Genomic DNA, 14,775 nt, shown 5'->3' with positions numbered 1-14,775 from the left:
TTGATGGACAGATGAAGTCAGTGTCAGGTAATTGATAGCTGCAATTGCTACTTATCCTTTCCCTTTATGTCAAACCACAATAAATGTCTTGTGAAAGGTCAGAAGGCAACCAGATAAAAATCAATTTACAGGAACAAGAAACTTAATAAGGTTAAGAGGATTTGAAAAAATCCACTGTTTTCCAAGTAAGAAATTTATTTGAAATTGCCATTGCCTAAGAAAGGTAACAAAAGTTTGATGAATGTAGCACAGAATTGTCTCCTGAGTAGGGAGGAAGTGTTCTCTGGTTTTAGTTTTGTAGTCAATATAATTTGGGGAGAAAAAACCCAACATGTAAATAATTAGAAACCTCTTCCTTAGGTAATTAAAATCTTGTAACAAAATTATAATGTGGTTACCAACTAGAACATAGCTTACAGTCTTAAATAAGAAAGGTAGGTAACTTATCCTATTACTATCAAAGGATTTTCTCTCTATCTAACCAGGTGCAGTCATTTAATTCATGTCTAAAGCCATGTACCTTGGTGTTTCAGGGACCAAAGGTAAGCAAGCTGATGTGGACACTCTATAGCTGGCATCTGGTCTTTCTTGAAGTTGCCTACTTCCAACCTTATGAAATATTCTTTATAGTAAATACACTGTATTTAATACAACACAACTCTCCCTGCTTAACCCAGGCAACTTACAAACCAGAAACAAATGTGGCAGGCAAGATTTACAGATTTTCTCCCAGTGTTCCTATTTTATGGAAGTATGTGTAGTTTTTCTGCTAAATGAGTGACTGTTTCCAACTATATGTTATTAGATACTAGGCTTTGTATGGTAATATATCCACATCTCTGTTCAGGAGATAAGTATACCCACTGTGTATTAGAAGGTGGATTAACTACTTTTTCTGTCAGATAGTTTAGTGACTCAGGAAAAGTGTAGTATCAATTGAGAGAGTTTGTTGTCTCTGTCTTACAGAGAACAATGGCCTAGTTTGGTAAGGCATCTACCCTTTCATGAAGGGTTACTGCCAGTACATTGTTTAGTACAGCTACAAGCTTATCCTTGTGTACTTACCCAAGTACTGAGTTCATTAAGAAACCTCCTTCCCATTGCAGCACAGAGTAGTAGACCACAACAAAGCTTTTACCATCAGTCAGATTCTACTGTCCATGCTGTTTCTCCTTCCTCCAGAAGTCAGACCACACTACTCCTCCTCCACCCAACCACCCTTCCCATGCTCCTCAGGGCTATTTAACTACTTAGAGAAAGGAGCTAGGAGCTGCACATCATCCATGTTCAACCCACTGCCTCTGAGGCAAGGCCACAGCTGCATATTATCAATGCTAATCAACCCACTGCCTTCATTCCTTTACATTTTCCTGTCCCTTTCTTATGTCTGTCCTCCTTTTTTTTTTTTTTTTCTTGCAATTAAATGTAAACCCTTTTGTTTATGGTAGAAAAAGATATAAGCAGAAATGAACTGAAAAGTAGATGCAAAGATACACTGCCATCATGCTTTCAATGGTCAGCAGTCTTTCCCTCAGCTACACACATATTCTTTGTAAATGTCTCTGAATGTAGATTTATATGAGATTTTATGAAAGCAGTTCGGTTCAGCAGAAGATAGGTGTTTAGCAGATCACAGAATCATAGAATGGTCAGGGTTGGAAGGGACCTCTGGAGATCACCTAGTTCAACCCCCTTAAGATACCTGTAGACACTGATAACATCCTCTCTCAGATTTCTTTTCTCCAGGCTAAACGGGCCCAGCTCTCTCAGCCTGTCCTCATAAGGCAGATGGTCCAGCTCCAGTCCCCTAATCATCTTTGCAGACATTCATGGGACCCTCAGAGAGAAGACAGACAGCAGTGTAAAGATAAGCATAAGAAGTCCAGGTATGTAATTTATACATACATACATATATATATATATAAATTAAAAAAAAAAAAAGAGAGCAAACTAGGATTTTGGAATTCTGCAAAGATTTAGAAGACACATGGAATTATTTTTGAAGGCCGCTAGTCAAGATGACAGACAGTAGGATCCTAGTCATCTGATATATAAATTGAATGGTATATAATGGAAAAGGAAAAAGGATGGATGGAATGGGAATTATTGTGAATGACTTGGAAAACAAATAACAGTTCAAGTGACCAATCTGACATAGCCTGATGCGTGAACATTTTCTTTTGGGAAAAATTTAAGCTCCCAAAAGAAAGTGTCAAAATAAGTCTGCCTTCAGAAAAGAAAATAAAAAGGTCCATTTCATTTCTACTTCTTCTCCTTCATTTTTAAAGACCAGCACAAATTTAGACTTTCACCTAGAGTCAGTGGAAGATAGTGCTGGTAAACAGAATAGCAGTTCCAGCAGATTGTAAATATTATATATTGTAAATACTATACACTGTAAATCCTCTAGTCACTTTGTGCTTGCACACATCTTTTATGGTGTGGGCAGTCTGTTCTGGGAACAGATTCCAAAGGTCCTCAATAGATGTCCATTTTGTGTTTAAAATGTTAATGTTTTGTTACATTGTCATGAGTAAGTTATGTTATGGGGATGAAAAAGTAAATTGCAAGTACAGAAGCAGAGAAAAGTTGCTTTGCGTAATTAGTTAAAAATTATTTTGAAATAAATATCTTCAAATCCATCAGGCTTTGTATTTTGGTATTCCTAAGAAATGAATGTAGTTTCATTTTAAGTAATTTTAGGTAGCTGACATTTACGTAGTTTGGGATGTATCATAGCATTATAGATTTCTCACAAATTTTTATTTTACAGCTGTTGATTTCCCATTTGTGTATGGTACACTAAATTTATAGAAATGCATAGTAATTCTTAATAATGTTTTGTAAATCTGTAAGTTTGAATTGCCCTCAAGATATCGAAGTTTAAAATAATAGCACAAAATAATATAAAATTAAGATCAGAAGGCAATATGATCATTCAGTCATTATATAAATTCAGTATGATACTGAACTGTGACAGTGCTTAAACATAGGTAACAGTGGTATAATCTGTCCTTAAATGTCATCCCCTCTAAAAAAAATTATATAATCATGGAGGTGATAGAGCATATTTTGAAAATTAAATAATTGCAAGATGAGACTGTGCTTAATGCTCTATTCAGGAAAAGAATGACTCATCATCCATTTGCTCCATGGGTGAACTGAGCTTTGTGATAGTTGAGGCTAATACAGCGCAGCTCCTGAAATAAAGCAAATCCATTTGCTCTGGCATAAATGGCAAATAAACTCCCTCGTTATGAGCAGATTTAACAACATTTGCTGAGCTTTTAACATTTTTATTCTTATTGCTTTATAACTGGAGCTGGTCAGACACTGAAACCACTTTTTTTTCCCTAAAGAAACTTGATAAATGTTTGCCTGCTTTTAAAATTGTCTGTCTTTTAAGTTTCCTGACCTTCCCCATTTATTATGCACATCTTTAAGAGACCTATCACAAGTACAACTAAATACTGATGATCTCTCCAAAAAGAAACTGCTGGGAGCGTTAAATGGCTTTGCTAATGTTAAGAGGCAAGAAGAAGGGGAAAACTTGCTAAAAGATTTGAAACTACTCATGATCTGCAGATTTTAAAATTTGGGTTCATACTGATTTTTCTAAATCTTATGGATGAGAATGCTCAGTGTGGAATAAGGATATTTTATGAGTCAAAGTGCTCTTACCTAAAAAGAGAAACTGGGAATTTAAAAGCATTTTCATAGAAGAGTTGTTCTCTAAGAAAAACTGACTCACAAAACTGGTATAGTTTTTTTTATCCTTCTGAACTAGAAATGTCTATATTGCTTATTACCCATTTAAAAATTGCATTCAGATATGCTCAGTTTTGATGAAATAAACTGTGAAATAATTTATATTATTTTTCCATGGTTTACAGTTAATAAAATGCTAACTTGATTTTCAAATAATCTTCTGTCTTCACACCTTCTTCTGTATACTGCTAAGAGCCTTAAAATCATTCACTGACTTTTCCAGAAAACGTTTGTGCTATGATCCAGTAAGACTGAAACATATGTGAAGTATTTATTCTCTGACTTCTTTAAAAACAGACAGTTCTTTATGGGTGGAGCGGGTTCCACTTCACAGCCATCTGCTGAACTAGAATATACCTTGTCAAAAGAAGATATTCTCTGTGGGGTTTTTGTTTCATAAAGGTGGTAATACGTGCATTTAATCCTAAATTAGATACTTAACTTGTTTCTGAACTTTGGGTTTGTACTGAAGTGTCCTGCCTAAAATGCATATTATATATATATATATAAAGTGGAGAGATGTAGGCTCCTTTAAAGCTCCAAAGCTTCTCTCTTTCAAGGTCCTGGAGGGTAGTTATTTCCAATCCTATATTTAGCAAGTAATATTTTTCTTAAACTTCTGAGTTTGTAATATTACTTTGTTTTCTACTTCTGATGAAAGCTCACTTTCTAAATGGAGTGGTAAAAGTAGTTTGTTATATTAAATCTACAGTTTCCCATACATAACTTAATCTTCTTATTTATAGTTTGTATCCTTTGCATCCTCTAAACAATTCTGTTCTCACTTGCAGGTACTTGTAGTTTTAATTAGATCTTAGATAATCTATATATATATTAATCTCTCTCCTTTTTTTTTTTTTTTTCTCAAATAAATGCTATCATTTTATTTTGAGCATGGTCTGCCTTTCTAGCTCTATATGCCTGAAGTAGAACACATTTTGTCATGCAAATCACATGCACTTTTTGGTTCTGTTCCGTCATCTGTTATATTATGACAAACTCCTCTGGCCTCTTTATTGTCATACACTACTGAATTTGTTGGAATTCATTTGCACTAATTTTGTTATGCACAAGACAGATGTTTATGTCTAATCTAGTTACTGACTTCATATCCAGTGGAAGGAAATCAGATTTTGCATAGGATGACTCATCTCAACCAAAAATAGGTACCTGCAGGTCAGATGCATAAACTGCTGGAAAAGCTATTTTAACCTACTGACTGTAAAGGGTGTCTGTGGTGACTGGACTAGACGTAGACATCTGTTTTTTACATGCCCAAAGCTAGGTGAAACTACTAACTTCTGTAACTTGTTGGGCTGAATAATTGGCGCTTAAATATAAACTGAAGGATTAGCTCAAGGAAGAGTCCTACGAGTCTGGAAATTGTAGCTTGATTGTTCAAAATTCCATATCACGTTCTTTGTACCTCCGTTTGTCCATTAATTTTTATTATTGTTGTTATCCTTCAAGGAGGAAATTCGTATTAAAGGGAGAGTTGCATATTGGGAAAGGATGGTAGAAACAATAAGAAAAGGAAAAAGTAAAACAAAGGTACAAAAGGAATAATTTTGCATCATGTGAAAAGGAAAATTAGAAAGCAATACAATCAGAGGTTTTGTATGAAAAGGAACAGCTCTAAATCTTAGAGATAAGGATGAAAGCAAAATTCAGACATCTATTACTTATTGATTGTAGAAAGATTAGAGGAAACAGGTGAAATGGAGACTGTTATGATCACAGAAAAGATTTTTGTGAAAGTGTTTGAGCTACCTGCAATGGGTAAGTTGTAACACAAAGGTCAGAAAGAACAGCAGAGACAGAACTTCAAACACGGGCAAGCAAAATACAAAGTCTGGTCTTTATGTACATGTGGAGAGGAGAAAATTATAGTTTTGTCATAGACTCACAACTTCTTTTTCAGTTTTGGTGGTGTCACAGGGAAGAAAGAAGAGAACAGACATTCTAGACTGCATTTTATTCTTTGCTGCTTGTTTTTATTTAAGCATTTTTTCTGTCTTAAACTGCTATTTTATAGTTTATCTTTTTGTTCAAAATTATCCCAAATTAATGATGAAGATCTTTCATTGAAGTTATGCTTCCATGGAAGGACCCATTTACCCTGGCTCACCTTTTCAGTTGCTGCTTCTTTACAAATCTAAAGAATGCTAAATACGAAATAGAGCTGTAGCATACATTATTTTATTTGATAAACTAAGAACTTGTAATGTGGGTATCATAATGCAAGTTATAGCATAAGCCAGCATTTGTTGTACAGCTGGAACTCAAGGTGAATTCTTCTGGAGTCCTAGGCTCACCAAGTATATGAAGCTATTTCATGTCTTTCAAGGACATAAGTACTGATATGTTTTTTAACTGAAGTCGATTTCTATTATTTATATAGATTAAAGACTAACCTGTGTGAATTGTCTCTAAGAAAGTCAGTCTTTATTCAGTTGTATGAGTGGAGAGCCCAAAAGTCTACTGAAATCAAGGACTTGCCGCAGAGATCAATCAGCTGTGGGCTGGGCCATGTGGCTGAGTCTTTTGCTGTGCCTGGGGTAACCTGCAGGTGATCTTCAGTGACTTGTGTACTTGCTGATGCACATTTCCCTTCTGGATTATGTGGCAAGGAGTTAGCAGTTTGGGGGGCTGCAGGGGTGGCCTCTATGAGGAGAAGGCACAGCCAGTTCCAGCTGGACCCACCGCTGGCCAAAGCCCCATACATCACCCTCGCGTTGTTACATGGAAACAAGCTTCTCATTGACAGCTTGTGCATTTTCAGGTGCCCCGTTTCCAAACAGTGAAGCCACAGGATCCAAGGACTAGTATCCACCGGCCAGCATGCAGAGATCGGGTCCAGCCTGGTACAGACGGCATCACATGAAGGAATTAAATAAACTAAAGGATGTGGGGACATTCCCTCTTTCCTGCACATACATTTCTGCTTCTTTATTCCTTATATCTTCAATTATAATTCCAATTCAAGGGGAGGATATGGTTAACACAGATGATAGGAAAAACTCTCTAGGTTTTTTTATTTTCACGTGTAGTCAGTTTAGGAACCAGATAACCCTTAACTATCACTAAAGCAAGTAAAACAGAGAAGAAATTTGAAAGCAAATGGGATTTCTGAAATTGAAAACTCTTGACAAATCTGATCTTTGATGTATAAGGTTGTAGGTGTACTCACACACACATAGATAACTGTACTCATTTAAATTATTGCATTAACTTTAGTGTGATGTCAGAAGGGTAATTCATTGTCATTCTGCTCACACTGACTACTGCATATTCTCAAAAGTTTTCATAATTTTTAAATAAGCATTTGGAAAGTTTGGACACTTTCCTGCAATTGTTTGCTTCTACTTCCTTTTGTTAGCTGTTCTATCTTCAAATAAGTTATAATCTGGTATGCTGTGATCCACTTCAATATCAGAGTTAGTAATAAAATATAGTACAGATAAACTTTAATTTGGCTTGACACTTCAAACTAAAAAGTTGTAAAATGTGTCTTTGGTTTTTAATAGCTATGAAAAAGAATTGATCTCCAACTAGCAATGGAGTCATGCTTGATGTCATTAGAGGTCTATATTTCCTGTCTGACAGATTTTAATGCTTTTTTTTTTTTTTTTTTTTTGAGTGTAAGGTAAAATTTAGAAAACCAACTCAATGGCTTTACAGCCTAAGTATCAGTGAAAGTCAATTTAACTTTATAACTTTGAAACATGAACTTACAGGAAACTAGTTTCTCTCTACTTTGCTGTCAAAAATGTGCAAGGAAACCTGCTCTCTACTCCTTCAACCAGAAAAAATGAGTTTGATGAATGTAGCATTTCCCAATGTTTAATAAACTTAAAGGTGTTTAAATCAAAGCTTCCTATAATCTAAGTAGGTTAAGTACAATTAAACAGACTAAAGTAACACTGTTCTTCTAACACCCCAGATGGAAAGCCCCCAAAACTCACTTTCCGTATACATGACCATATGGTGTGTTTTGAAAGCTACTAGATCAGGATTGCTTCTGAGTGAAGATGGCTTAGATTCATCTTGAAGGTGCTTTAAGACAATGCAGCTATCACCAGCCTTCTCTTTTTTTTTTGAACTGAGGGGCACCAGCCTGAATTATTCTGATGCACAGAGCTGCAGAAGTACGATCTGAAGACACAGGTGATCACTTAATCAAGACACTCCTAAGCGGGGTTGCAAACAGTATGCCATTGCTTGCTACAGTGTTAAATGAGAAACAGGAAGAACTATTCATGTGGTAAACTGAGTCGGGGTAAATTATTAATAAAATATCTTAGTTCTATGCTTCTCTTCATTTTATTTGGTGTTTGTCATTGTTGTTGTTTTAAAGAGGGATGTATGTCTTCACTTTATCCCCAGACCCAATTTGTAGTAAAAGCTGATTGCCAATTAAACCTTTCAATTCTATGATCAGTCTTCTCAAGTGTTTCACAAGATTGCTGAAATCAATTGGTTTTCTGCTCCTACTCTTTCCCTGCAGGGAAGTTAGTTCTCGGGTATTTTATTCCCTGCCCCTGGAAATACTATAGAATAATAACACATTGGTCATTGACATTCTTTACATATTCTTGAAAACACATGTAGTCCCTCAATTATCTGCATGTTGAGTGGAAATTGCATAATGGTTGCCTGCATGTATCTTAGGATGTTGAAAACATTACAGACCAATTTTTTATGCAGTGGCTGTACAACGTCTTCAAAACATTGTGGATGCCCTTATAAAGCTTTTGTCTTGATTTTTATCTTTCTTAATTCCTTCATCCTCTGAAAAAAAAAAAATTCCAAACACTACCACAAAAAAATGTTGAGATGAGCAGCAGTAAGTGATTTACAAGCGTATTATTGCAGTAAGTATCTATTTAATTAGAATAACTACTATGTTAGTAGTCTTAGCAGTAAGTACTAGGAAAGAATTTCACGTAGAGATTGATCATAACACACTGTGTTGTGTGGTGGACTGTTTGCTCGTGAGGTTCCACGAATGAAGTTTTAATGACTTTAGATGAGTTAAACATCTTTTGTTTATTCTCACCATCAAAGCACGTTATTAAATTGCCTGTTGGGAGAAAATCTTGGATAAATATAACCTATAGCAAATGCATACTTCAAGCTAAATTCTAATGAAATTGATTTACATTTGCTCCAGCGGTAGACACTTTAAGTGCGTAATAGCTTCAATTCTGTAACGCGGGGCTGCGGGAGCTGGGGAGAGGTGCGGCAGGGCATTCCTGGGCAGGGCTGGCCCCTTCGCCTCGGGCCCGCCGGGAGCTCCTGCGCTCGCTCCCGCAGCGCTCAGCAGCGTGGCCGGACATGTGCAGCGCGGGGCTGGCGGCCGTGCCCGCTCGCGGATGATCCGCTCGCATCCCCAGGGGGGTGCACCGTGCACCGCGCCGCAGGGCGCCTCCCCGCCGCCGGCGGAGCGCGGAGGGCCCAGGGGCGCGGGGCTGGCGCTCGGTGCTCCGCGGGGCCGCCGGGCTGGGGGGGAGCGGGCGGAGCCGCCGCCTCGGCCCCGCCCGCGGCCTCAGCACCGCGGACAGCGCCCGCCGGCCGGGAGGCGCGTGGCGGCGCGTGGCGGCGCGGCGGGCACACGCAGGGACAGGGAGTGACAGCGGGCGCGCGGCCAGAGCCCCACGCAGGGGCACGGCCACGCCACGCGCGGCCGCTGCCGGACGCGGTGCAGACGCGGCCACAGCACCCCCGCTGGCACGCGCCCGCCGCCGTGCACCGACGAACACGCACGCAGATACGCGCGCGCGCAGGCACAGAGGCCCACGGAGGGACGCGGGTGTGCACGCGCACAGTCGCGCACTGAGACACGGGTGCACACACAGGCACGGGGGCACTAACGCAAGCGCACGCGCTCACACACAGAGCAACACCCAGGCCGACACGCATCGGCGCGGCGCACACGCGCGGGCACAGCGCCCCCGCCGCGGGGCACAGGCACAGTCGCGCAGCGACGCGCCGGCACGGCCACACGCGCGCACGCCTGCACGTCCGCAGCGACCGGGCGCGCACGCACACGCATCACACGTGCTCTGCGCCCGCCGACACGCGGGAACAGGCGCCCAGAGACGCACACGGAGCTGCACACGGGCACGCGCGCAGACACGCACAGACCGCCGCGCGCGCGGGTGTGCACAGACGTGCGCGCAAACACACGCGCGCGCAAACCCACACGCGCGCACTCACTCGCTCACGCACTCACACCCGCACTTTCGTCCCCGCCCCTCTCCCCTTCACGCGCGCCCCCCGCCCCGCCCCGGCCGCCCTGGGCCGCCCACCCGTCGACAGCCAATCGCGTGGCCATCCTGCCGCCCGGGCCACGCCCGGCGGTGTGCAACCGCCAATAGGAGCGGGAGGGCGGGGCGCGCCTCGTCCCGCCTCCCTAGTTAAGGCCGCCGGTGAGAGAAGGCGGCTCACTGACGGGAGGGGGGGCGGGGGGGGGAAAGGCAGCGCGAGGCGCGCGGACAGCGGCACGCGCCGACCCGCGCACGCCCCCGCCCCCGCGCGGCGTAAGGCGGAGGCGGCGCCGGGGCCGTGGAGGGCAGCGCCCCGCCGCGGGAGGGGCGGCCGGCGAGGCGCGGCGCACCTGCGAGCCGCGGGGGGCCGAGGGGGGCGGGCGACGAGAGGCGACCGGAGGCGCGGAGCGAGCCGGCGCCCGCGCAGCCCGCCCCGGCGTGCCCAGGCGCCGCGGCCCCGAGGCGATGGAGCAGGAGAAGTACCTGCCCGAGCTGATGGCCGAGAAGGACAGCCTGGACCCCTCCTTTGTTCACGCGATGCGCCTCCTCGCAGACGGTAAGGCTCTGCTCCCGCCCGCCGCGGCCCAACGGCCGCCGCCACGGCGCCGCTGCCCCGACCTGGGGCGCTCCGCGGGGCGAGGGTCGCCCTCCGGCTCGGCATTCGGTGGCCGGGCGGCGGCGGCGCGGCCGCGCTCCCGCTCAGCCCTGGAGCCCGGGCGGCCGGCGGGCGGGCGCCCCGCCGAGCGGGGACCTGGCCACGCGTGGACGGGGAGAGGCCCCCTGCCGGGCCGGGCAGCGGCAGCCGGTGCAGCTTGGGTGCCCCGGAGCCTCCGCCGGACCCCGCTCCGGGCTCCTCGCTGGGCGGCCCCTCTGAGGGGAGCGGCGGCTTGCTGGCCCCGCGCTGGAAGTGCCTTCCGTGGCTGGTCGGTGGGGGTGCATCCCGCTGCCGCGGCGGGGTAGCCTCAGCGGGGAGGGCTTCCGTGGCTCCCGGCTTCACTTAGGCAGAGGCAGGTTTCTCATTAAACTCGTTATATTTTGCTTCCCGTGTTTAAGTAATAACGTTGATACGGTAGTACTATTGCACCGTTAACGTGGCACCGTTTTAGCTGACTACACGGTGTCAGGCATCGATTGTGTATGGCTTATCAATACCGTGACACCGTCTCACCCAGGACGTGATGATTTTCTCTTCGTTCCGTATAGTGATCCAGAATATACTGCGTGGAACATCTTGTTTTTCGCTGTAATTCACTCTGCTTTCTTTGCTTTAGTTGAACTACTTCAACTGGAGATTCTTGTAAAAGTTTATAATTCAGTCCCTCTCTTAATAACTAACTGCTCAATATAGCTATTGAGTGCAGGCCTTGAGGTACAGCATTTCAACTTTTTCAGAAGCGTAGCCCAGTAAGTTCCCCTTATATTTATCTTTCTTCTGAGGTATATAACGCTAATTTCAAAAAACCCTAGTTGGAAGATTCCAAAGCCGAAACCTGATGTCAAAAAGTAGTAAAGAACGATGCCTAAATCAAGACAGCCTATCAAGCCCTTAAATGAGACTGAGGCAAAGAAATATATATTTAGGCCCTTGAGAGAGTCACAAATTCAAATAAAGTGACATTCAGAGATGGTGAATAATTTCTTAAGTTTTGTTATGTCTTAAGGAAAGTCATAGCTAATTAAAACTTATAATGCTAGCAGTAAGCATCTTTCTCTGTCAGTAGTCTTTATATTGTATTTCCTTAATATAAGTTTTATTGATTGCAAATGAAGATACTGAGTCCAGGTTTTGTTAGAGTGCTCCTGATAGCTTGGAAATGCGGTCTGAATACCAACACATTTAGTACACTTTTGTCACGGCTGCTTGGCTGCTGAAGAGGTAGCCACACTACTTTTTACAGTTGTTTTTCGAATAAACATACTATAAACAAAGTCCTTATTTCTTACAGGGGTGTATTTTTTGCACCTTGCAGTTCAATCTTTTCCCAGAGGGGGGAGGTATCTACTGAGAGTATGTGTATATGTATGGCAAAGAAAGGAAATGCTCGAAGGACGAAATACAAAGCATGCAAAGTAGTTAAAAAGAGAGTAAAATAGGTGTTCCTAGGCATCAAGTGTACGCAGAAATGGCATTTTGGGAAACTGCGACACTGAGTAAATGATTAGTTTTCTCATTCTTTCTTAGTATAACTAGGGCTACATATATTTCAGTGGATTTTTAAAAGATGAAGGTGTGTTGTATGTTGGGAATGCTAATGTCAGATTCGCACCAGATACCTGGCATTATCTTTCAAAACACCATCTGTCAAGCTTTCTAGAGATTCGTTTTAGAGTCTAACATGTGACGGCTGTTAAAAACACTTTAATCAAGGTAAGAGTATAACTACTTAAGGAAACAAGAAAGAATTAATGCACTGGTTGCTGCTGGGTATAAATAGAAAGGAAATGTATAGAACTGGCAGTTTTTGTTGGGTGCCAGAAGAACATGGGACAGTGGTGCAAGAATCTTTGTAATACTGTATTTCTAGGATATGCCCACAATGAAGCGATGTTTTGAGACTATGGATTTTTTGTTGTTTAAAATACAATGTATGATCAGTTACATACACAACAATAGCATCCAGGTGTTATTTTTAGGGTATACTAAGTTGTTCAGACTGCCAGCAAATTTTGTATAAGATATGTAAGTGTAGATCTGAAGGTTTTTGCTTCAGAGTGGAGAGCCTCAAGCATTTGCTTTGACTTCAAAGTGCTGTGCTTTGTCATGTCAGTTGCTAGAACCTGAGGTTGAGAATCAGAATATCTCAGGTTGAAAGGGACCCGTAAGGGCCATTGAGTCCAACTGCTGCTGTGTGAAACTACAGAAGGACACGCAAGTGATAATCATTCCAGAAAGAGGGTTTAAATTTATGACACTGGATTTACTTGTAAAGGTAACAACTCATGTTTTTCCCTGTTCGGGTGTGTTTGCTTGCTTTTTTTGGCTTTGTTTGTTTGTCTTGGTGTGTTTTTCCCTGTCCTTGTGTGTGTCTGCTTGCTTTTTTTTGGCTTTGTTTGTCTTGGTGTGTTTATTTTAAAAACAACAAATTCCTTAGGTTTTTAACATGTAGGTCTGTTCCTTACAAGTTGACCTGTGTCAGGTGCATACTTGAGTAAGTAGCTATTTACCCCTCAGCACTGAGGGATGAAAAGAAATTATTTACTTTAGTCCTTGTCTGGGTTAGAGCCTCGGTGGTGCAGTGTGTGGTGAAACCCACAGAAAAGAGACATTTCCTGTGCAGGGAACGTGCATACTTGCCAAACAGCACAAAGGTGGGGAAAAAGGTACTAGCGCTTCTTAGAGAAAGCGCGCAACAAGTAATTTCTCTAAAAATCACCAAGGGAATCCGTGGTGTATTCTGAAAATGAACCCAGTCTCTAAATGACTAATCAGACGATACTTTTATTTCCCCCTGGGTCATTACGTGTTTCATATAGACATAGCTCCTACCTGATTATTACACTATTAGAAATTGAAAAGCCATTCATAAGTCATCTGTTAGAAGAACTTGTGAAGTTGTGAATGGTTGGTGGTATTTAGCTCAGTCAGTATTAGTTTACTGAAACCTCTGCAAAGTGTATTGAACTTACTTATTCTGATCATATAATCAAAATTGAAAACAAAAGACCTCTTTTAATTAAAACAGGTAGCCAAACCCTAAAGAATAGGCACATCTCCATCTGTTGGAGAGGGCTTTTCTGTAGGAACTGAACAATTTTGTGTACCAGGCTGTTTTAAGAGCTGGAAGAATCACACCATTTCATGGATAATTTTAAACAATTTTAATGTAGACTGGTTACAGGTAGTTATTTTCTTAGATAAGGTTGTACTGCTTCCAGTCAGGAGATATCCTGATCAGTGTATGAGGTCAGATAATGCTTGATCAGATGAAAAATGTCGAAGTGAAGAGAGTGAGCCAGTACCTTCTGTACCTAATATATGCTTATGCCACAGCACACTCTAAAGCTCCAGTGAGAACTGAGAATTGTTATAGTGCTGCTTCCTACCATGGTAGCTAATGAGCTGCTTGTATGTGTTATTTTTGCACGTATGTAAATATTTATTGCTTTGTGTAAGATGTCTATGATTATGAATATAAAAATCAGTGTGTGACTTTAGCTGTGAAGGTGTGGATGACATAGAAAGCTATAATCACCTGGAAATGTTTGGTAGTTCAAAACTTGTGTTATATCAGTGTTAATTTTAATAAGCTAAAGTGTCAGCTAATTGTCTATGTACTTTTTGGGACAAGCAAATTTTATTTATATGTGTCTGTGTATTTATAATGGAATATCTCGTATAGTATATTATTAAAGCCAGCTATGTGTTTTGTAATATAAACGTAAAGAAAAAAGACCTATCGGAAAGAGCTGGCCGAAGTAAGAGCATCTCTCCCCATGGAAATAAAAGCATTACTTGGGTAATGAGGTAGGTAATTTCTCTCTGTGTAATGACAGTACAGTTGACCTCAGACTTTCAGTTGGCATTCTGAAGGCAATGAGAATCAGGCCTTTAACTTCAATCTTGAGTTAAGTTTCTAGATGATTCCATGTGGTATAGCAGGAGTTTGTTAAACCTCCAGTTGTGTCAATTAGACTGATAGAGCTCAGCATCATAAAGCTCCTTGTAGGAACAGGGTGTGATTATTCAAAAGGTATATACACTTAGCCTTTACACTCAAAGGCCGTTAGTACAGTCTTT

At 42.0% G+C, this 14,775-nt stretch overlaps 1 protein-coding gene across 8 annotated transcripts in view; it reads left to right on the top strand.

The window, feature by feature from the left end:
- The first annotated feature begins 10,192 nt into the window (after positions 1-10,192).
- Positions 10,193-14,775, top strand: part of KHDRBS2 (KH RNA binding domain containing, signal transduction associated 2) — a 392,474-nt gene continuing 387,891 nt past the window's right edge. For all 8 annotated transcript variants that reach the window (XR_005105014.1, XR_005105012.1, XR_005105010.1 and 5 more), the window contains exon 1: positions 10,193-10,593. Coding sequence is in view for 2 of the 8 variants with exons in the window: in XM_037392767.1 (XP_037248664.1) it covers positions 10,503-10,593 (91 nt within the window). In the remaining 6 variants the exon portion in view is untranslated. The remainder of the gene's footprint in view (positions 10,594-14,775) is intronic.

Source organism: Falco rusticolus, chromosome 6 (assembly GCF_015220075.1).
Source record: "Falco rusticolus isolate bFalRus1 chromosome 6, bFalRus1.pri, whole genome shotgun sequence".
NCBI lineage: Eukaryota > Metazoa > Chordata > Aves > Falconiformes > Falconidae > Falco > Falco rusticolus.
This window is presented reverse-complemented; position numbering and strand designations above follow the sequence as displayed.